This window comes from Brassica oleracea, chromosome C9 (genome assembly GCF_000695525.1).
Source record: "Brassica oleracea var. oleracea cultivar TO1000 chromosome C9, BOL, whole genome shotgun sequence".
NCBI lineage: Eukaryota > Viridiplantae > Streptophyta > Magnoliopsida > Brassicales > Brassicaceae > Brassica > Brassica oleracea.
Genome location: NC_027756.1, coordinates 32,858,293 through 32,865,958, shown reverse-complemented (window position 1 = coordinate 32,865,958; position 7,666 = coordinate 32,858,293). Strand labels below are relative to the sequence as shown.

At 35.1% G+C, this 7,666-nt stretch overlaps 1 protein-coding gene across 4 annotated transcripts; it reads right to left on the bottom strand.

Moving 5' to 3' along the window:
* Positions 1-3,842: 3,842 nt before the first annotated feature.
* On the bottom strand, positions 3,843-7,414 carry LOC106313784 (trehalose-phosphate phosphatase A-like). Of its 4 annotated transcripts, none has more exons than XM_013751694.1 (11): positions 7,137-7,414; positions 5,594-6,130; positions 5,416-5,487; positions 5,223-5,348; positions 5,076-5,132; positions 4,898-4,999; positions 4,739-4,816; positions 4,585-4,654; positions 4,436-4,506; positions 4,249-4,344; positions 3,843-4,128 (listed from the first exon to the last, which is right to left on the bottom strand). In XM_013751694.1, exons 2-11 carry the CDS (start codon positions 6,032-6,034, stop codon positions 4,078-4,080), a joined length of 1,164 nt encoding a protein of 387 aa, XP_013607148.1. In that variant the 5' UTR covers positions 6,035-6,130; positions 7,137-7,414; the 3' UTR covers positions 3,843-4,077. The 4 variants fall into 4 exon arrangements, with proteins under 4 accessions (XP_013607148.1, XP_013607149.1, XP_013607150.1 ...); XM_013751695.1 differs by lacking the exon at positions 7,137-7,414 and adding an exon at positions 6,868-7,114; XM_013751696.1 differs by lacking the exon at positions 7,137-7,414 and adding an exon at positions 6,604-6,842.
* Between the last annotated feature and the right edge of the window lie 252 nt (positions 7,415-7,666).

The following is a 7,666-nucleotide window of genomic DNA, read 5'->3' as shown; positions in this document are numbered from 1 at the left end:
ACCCTCCCCTAAATATGGTCAATCCTTATACATAGTGGTCGAAAATACAATGACTAAGAGAATGGTGTACACTGTAAATCTACACAAACCTCCATCAAATACTAGAGTGTAGATGATTACTATTGGATAGCTCATTTTTCCTAAGTATAACCCTTGCCCTTAGTCTTAATTTCAGTCACTTTGCCACGGGACAAACGCTTTCTTTAAACCTCTTTCGTAGTATCTTCGTTAAATATTTTAGACTCCTTAAGCTTACGTCTATCATGGAGATCATCATGATGCTCTTCTTTTTCTTTGTCCACATCAACAGCTTCTCCAAGCTTAAAATCATCATAAGCATGCACATCACCACCTTCACTCCCAAGCTTCTCCGGACCATTTCCAATGTCGTCGGTAAACCCACCTGCATTTTCATCTGCCTTTGTTTCCTCCTCCAGTTCTTCCTCCTTCTGATTAACCAACTCATGATCCTCATGTTTCAATTCTCTCTTCAAACTCCTCTTCACCATATCCATGATCAGCATCATACCCGGGTTTATTGTCATCTAAATCCAATATTTCATCTCTTCCGAACTCTTTACCTAAATCTCATCTGCGAGTAAAACATCTAGACAACGCAAGTTCACATAAAGAAAGAAAGACGATATCCAAAATAGTGCCCTGCCCTTACATACATAATCTGATGGAAAAATTACATATTTACCACTTTCATGCTACCACTTTTCATTTTTACCACCACTAAAGGGATATTTTCAAAAATATCTTCTTCATTCAGTGGCAAAAGACTCATATGCCCATATTCTTTATATATATAATAAATCAATATTTAAATAAATAAAAATCTAAAAAAATAAAAAATTCTGAATTATACTATTTTGAAATTCAAACTCTAAACCTTAAAACTCAACTCTAAACCCTAAACCATCAATCCTAAACCCTATTTTCTTTTAAATACGAACCCTAAACCCTAAACCATCAATCCTAAACCATATTTTTTTTGAAATAAACCCTAAACCCTGAAACATACCCTAAACCTTAAACCTTCAACTCTAAACCCTAAACCTTAAATCCTAAACCCTAAACCCTAAAACCCTAGAGTTGATGTTTTAGGGTTTAGATTTGAAGATTTAGGGTTTACGTTTAGGGTTTAGAGTTGATGTTTTATGGTTTAGATTTGAAGGTTTAGGGTTTTAGGGTTTAGGGTTCGAATTTCAGAAAATATATGGTTTAGGGTTTAAGGTTTACGTTTAGGGTTTATAGTTGATGTTTTAGGGTTTTGATTTGAAGGTTTAGGGTTTAGGGTTTAGAGTTGATGTTTCATTATTTAGGGTTTAGAGTTGGTGATTTAGGTTTAAAGTTGATGTTTTAAGTTTAGATTTAGGGTTTAGGGTTTACGTTTGGGGTTTAGAGTTGATGTTTTAGGATTTAGATTTGAAGTTTTAGGGTTTAAGGTTTAGAGTTGATGTTTCGGGGTTTAGGGTTTAGAGTTGATGTTTCATGGTTTAGGGTTCATAGTTGATGATTTAGGGTTTAGTGTTGATGTTTTAAGTTTAGATTAGTTAATCATATGTTTTTTTTTGTCAAAAGTAATTAAAAGGTTATAAATGTCTTTTACCCTTCATTAAAGATAAGGATAAAAGTGGTTAGTGTAAACATGAAAAGTGGTACTTTGAAAATGATATTTTTGACAATTTACCTAATCTGATAGATGCAATATTTTTTCTAACATGAGACTTGTCAGCCTCAAAAGCTGTTATTTTAATAAAAACCAACGAATAAGTCAAGAAAATATGAGTGGTTCCCTCTGTAATTCCTGAAACTCATTGATCTGAGAAACCGCTCCTGAATATAAAAACTAAGCAAAACAAAGTTTGACCTTATATTTAGTGTGATAACATAACCGAGAAGAGAATTAGATACAGAACATAAGAAGAAAAGTCAGTATATCATATTTTCAAGATAACGAATAAGACATAGATAATGGTATTTAAGATTGACCTAGGATCCTTCCAATGCAGGTGCACTGTGGCCAAGTGGTTGTAGCATCAAAGCTTTAGAGTTCTATCATGGCTTATAACTGGCACACTTTAGTACTCATTCTTTGGTGTTGGCTTAACACCGAGGACTCGAGGAGGCATTTAAACTCTGCAACCTGCACATATCATAAACAAAGAAAAACAAAAGAGAGTGGTCAATATCAGGAACAATGAATGATAAGCATTTGTTTCTCTAGAGAAGAAAGAACGTGTAGCTGGAAGATTAACTCCCATGGATCTCTCTTAAATCTCTACACGCTCCATGACTGTCAGACTCAAGTTTTGAAGGACATCTGAGTCTTGTCCAGCCAAACTCTAAACTCTGAACTTGTTCCGCAAAAACCAACACAATCAGCAAAGCACAAACATGATAACAAACAGATCAAGATGCAGAAACCAAAATATTATATGGGTGTTTATTAGTCTCTAGTGGGTGAATCGACTACATAGATAACAAATTTTATAAAATACTAAACAGGAGGAAAATAGGAAGCGGAACCTGTTAATCAAGGATTAGAAGCTCAAGTTCAATGATCATGCCAGTTTCAGATGGATTACATCGCATTATCCGGGGACGGTCTCCTACATGTGATTCATCATAAACTAACAGTGAAGAATAGGAGAAATAGACAGAGAAGATTCTACAGTTGTATATACATCGTAGTAACAGAGGATTTTGACGATTGATAGATTCATCAATTGACAGGCGTTGTTTGTGGATGTGTATGGCTTTCTATTCAACTGAAAGGGGTTTGTAAGAGTGGTGACTATATATTATGAAGCTCAAACGGGGTATTAAAGGAGAACATGGGAAATAAGGAGATGAAGATATATAGTGAAACGCCTAACGTTCTGGTTTTCTTAGGCAGCGAAGTGGAGATCGAAAGAAGAAGGAGGAGCATCGTAGACGTATACGGTTTAATAAATTAATAATCGAGGTTTGCAATCTGTTTCTTTGCAAAGGAATATGACATGGCAATTTGAAAACATATGATTGGCTGATTTAATTTACTAAGGTCGATAGGCTCAACATTGAGTATTAGCAACTTTTAGTATTGTAAGATTGATTAATAATGATGGATTCATGTCGGAGATCAAGCTTTCGCTGTGACTCATGCATTAGCAGCTATAAAAGGAGTAGACGGAGCAGGCCACCCAGCTTTTTCTTTAGTCTCTTTAGCTAAAACTCCTACTTGCTTGTATCACATTAGACACATTCTCTCAATTTCGCTGTATTACCGTTCATATATTCAATATAAATAAACCTTTGAATCATATAAAAGAGTTGATTTGAGTGTTTCTTGTTCAATACGCAAGATCAAAACCCTAACCCTAATTTTGAGTGTTTTAATCAAGTCTTTTATTGGCCGGATTTATGTGATAAATCATGCTCCAACAGTAACCATTTCTGAATCATGCCACCAAGCTTTTGTTTGTGTAAATTAATTAAACTTGTCAAGTTTGTGAATTAAATTGTGTGCTTTCGAATCAAAAACAAATATTTGGGTAACCGAAATCCGGTGTAAAACCGAACCCAAAATTAAATCATGTTTAGTTGGGTTTATTGGTTTATGATGTGTTATTATATCCAAACCGAACCTGAGAAAATCCGAACCAAATCTAAACTGAATTTTAAAAATAACCAAATGGAGTCAAATTTCATGCTTTGAAAAACTGAAATCCGATTGAACCCCGGTTCAGTCAGAACCCAATTGGGTATCCGAACACCCAAGCTTAAGACCAACAACACATGAAAAAAGTGTTTATAATGAAAGAAAAATGTACAGCTGTAATAAAAGATGAAAATGAGAAAATGATCATGAAGAAGATCTCTGGCATGTTTAAGCCTTCATGTGATCTTCCTCCGACCAATTAAATTAAAATCTCAACTGTTTAAACAACTTTAACAACAACCAATAACCAAACAAAGAAATGCTTTAATTTTGCATCAGCTCTTTCTCCATTGTCTCTGTATAATAACAATCTTCTAACTTCCATATATATAATATATATATATATTAACGTCAGTCATTTTCTTCTACTAACCCAATGATCTCTTCCATGTCACCAATGCTTTCAGAAACTCCATCACCTGATAAATTTAAATTGCAGCAAAATCAAACTCATATGATCAAAACGGTCGCTCCAATCAAACATAATCAAACTCATTATAAGTATTCAGTTAAAATGGTTAATGGTATAAAAGTTTTACCTCAGATGGATCACGAAGAGAGTAAAAGGCATTGCTGACTTTAGGCATAGCAGAGACTAATACACCATAACCGTGGTTTGGTCCATCTCGCAAGACCTAACATTACTTGCGCTTTAAGTCAAAACTATTTCTTGTACAGAAGGTTTAGAATGAGCTTTGGAGGGGAGCTTATAGCATAGTAACAAACCTTAAATGCATCTTCATCTGTTCGATCATCCCCGACATAGATTGGAAGAACATCCTCGCAGTTGTTTAGGCCTGAAAGAAGTTTCGGTGTCAATATCTAAACCAAGATTCAGAACAGAAGCAGAGGCTTAAAGATTTATTTTAACATACCGAGAGATTCAAGTAGAAAGGTCACAGCTTTCCCTTTGTCCCAGTCAATAACCGGACGGATCTCTAAAACCTTTTTTAAGACAAAAAAAAGAAACAAAAGTCAAAACTTTGAAACTTCTTTTGTTGAAATAAATGTAAAAGATTTCAGATGTACCTTCCGGCCATATGTTAACCGTAGCTTTGGATATGTTCTAATGACATCATCAACGCATTGTGCAACCAGTGTCCAGTTCTGTAAACAGAACGAGCTGTTAAGAAACGTGTTCTGGTTTAAAGGAACCAGACTGATTATTAAACTGAGATAAACCAAAACCTTTTCTTCTACATTGCGGTAATGCACAGAGATGCAGAACCTGTTGTCTTCTACTTTGACTCCTTTGATATCCTTTGTACTCTCCACAAGCGAACAAAGCAGCTGAGAGGATAAATCTCAAGAATCAAATATGATGTTTATAACTCAGCTACACATTAGAAGATGTATCTGTGAATACCTTATCGATCATTGGTAGAAACTCGCTAGCAGTCTGGAACAGATTAACATCTTTCCCCTGAAATTTTCCAAAGTCACATATCAAGAATCTGATTGTATAAACCGACATATCACAGAGAAACAAAAAAAAAGGAAAGAAAATGAAAACCTGTTCGTTAATTGATACAGTACGGCTGAGATGTTTGTGGTTTAAAGACTCTCCTGCAGGACTCATGATGTCCATCCCATGGCTTCCGGCGTAGTAAAGTTCACTTAGTCCAACAAACTCATACACCTGACGCATAAAAATGATTGGTTATTACATTACACCACACAAGAAAACGTTCAGTAGACATCATTACCTTATCACGGCTTCTTCCACTAATGATAGCGGTTGGGAAGTACTTGGCAACGTTCTGCACTGCCGTACGCATCTAAACATGTAAAAAAAGGGGCATAGAGCAAATAATTCATTAAGAGGAAGAAGTATAAACTTGATTTGTTTTAGCATTTCAACTGAAATAATAAAGAAAAACTTACATCACTTGACATGTAGGCGGCATCAGGTTCCTCAACAATAGGAGAAAGTGTTCCGTCATAATCAAGAAACAAAGCTATTCTTTTGCCTTTTGCAACACTCATGATTTTCTCAAAAGTAGTAAGTGCTGATGGATACTTGACCGTCCATTCGCGATAAGTCATATCCGTAGTAGTAGCATCACTGCTGCTTATGTTGTCTTTGTTAACTATGGCTGGGGTAGGAGAAGAAGCTATCATTGCATCAAGCCAAGCATTAGCCTTAACATCATCAATAATCCCAGTTTTCTTTCTGGGAACTGTTAGCAAGAGATTGTTGTTCTGTGACACAGCCGTGGCTGATGAGTAAGGAGGTAGTCTACTCTGACGAGCAGTTAATCTCGAGTTGCTTATCTGTGGAGAATCAGTCATTACAGGAGAAGAGTGACCAGACTTTATGTCCATAACAACACAATTTCTTAACAAAACTAAAGTTCCTCAGCGGATTGTGTACGGAAGAATCTCTGGGATTTTCACTCTCTTTCTTTCTACTCAAGGACCCTGAAATGCAGATACGAAGAACAAACAGAACCAGTTAAGACCGAAAAGAGCTACTTAAGTTGTGAACTAGAGAATTGATAAGAGATGAAATATTTTGACAAGAGAACATTGGATACGAAAGTGTACCCAAATGGGTCTCAAGTTATTATCAGAATGAGAAACAAACAAAAAGTTGTATAACATATCCTGTTTTTTTTTTTTTTTTTTGTATTTTCCTGACAGTTGTTATGAAATGGTAATCAAGGAAACATATTAATCATGAATGGACCTAACTTTGTAATTTAATTTTGAAAGCGTAATTAAAACCAGAGAGATTTGTAAAATACAACTTCTTCTATAGTCCTGTGCTACCAAAGGAAGGAACAAACTGTGGGATCATTTGTCCAAATTTGAATTTCTAACTGATACAGAAAACCTCGCATCTTTTCACAATTTTGACCGACGTTTGAAGCTAAAGGTAAAGCATCAGATACCCAATAAAAAGGGCATAAACATTTGGTTTCTGCAAAACTACATACACGCTTGGAGAGACACTACTCTTGTAAAAACTACATTTTAGAGAAAAAGGTAAAAAGACATATGGATAGAGAACAAATAAAGATACATATAAATTTTTTTGAAAAAGCGTTAGAACATGAGAAGTTGTATTGTTTGGAAGAAACAATTAATTTTAACCAAGTTTCATAACACACTTGGAGGATATAGACAATTGAAAAAAAAAACATGTTAAGACCCACCACCACTAGTTCAAATGTGCTGCGCGTAAAGCTTGACAAATCATTGTCACTCTCCAACCCAAAATCCACCCACAATCAGAACAAAGTACCAATTCCAAAAATATATTAACAGAAGAAAAAAAATCAGGTTTTTAAACCGGTTCAGGCAATACCTAACTTCATAAAAACGTATCCAAGCCCATAAACAGATAAGAAAAACGCAGAGGATAAAACTGTTAAATGTCTAATTTTTTTCCAACAAAAATGAAATACGTAGAAAGAAAACGAACCTTTGAGCTAACAAATTGTGGTGGTTAAAGTTTAAGCAAAAAAAAAACAAATTGTGGTGGAAAATGCAGATACCGCTTCGAAAACTGAAAGCAACTATGAAAGAAAAGAACAAAGATTTTGAAAGAGAGATTTATTCTCCTTCTCGAATCTTTTATTTCTCGCGGTTTCTCGGCAATCAAATAAGGGACACAGAAAATATATGGGAAAAGAGGAAAACACCAAGAAAATATTTGCTAAAAGAGACGAACTGTAAATGTCTTAAATAAGTTCCCGAGAAAATCGCATAAATTAATAAAACTTTCGGAAGGTTAAAAAAAAGATGAACCTTTTTCCGTATTAAAAAAACTCTCTCCCGACGGTTGTCGACTCGCCATTAATTATTTTGAGCAATTAGGTTACGTGTTCGTGTTGTCCACGTATCCAATGAATAAAGCGCGTAACTACAAAAGGAACATGTTCAGCGCGTGGTGGGTTGGTGTACAACGCGCGATTGTTAATTAATTAATTAACTAGGTAATAATCTCCGCCT

Excerpts from the sequence above, each read along its gene's own strand:
- LOC106313784 (XM_013751694.1), bottom strand. The coding sequence starts at position 6,034 with ATGGACATAAAGTCTGGTCACTCTTCTCCTGTAATGACTGATTCTCCA. Across the intron at positions 5,000-5,075 it reads TTCTACCAATGATCGATAAG|CTGCTTTGTTCGCTTGTGGA; the intron begins GTATTCACAGAT and ends TTATCCTCTCAG. Across the intron at positions 4,345-4,435 it reads CAGATGAAGATGCATTTAAG|GTCTTGCGAGATGGACCAAA; the intron begins GTTTGTTACTAT and ends AAGTAATGTTAG.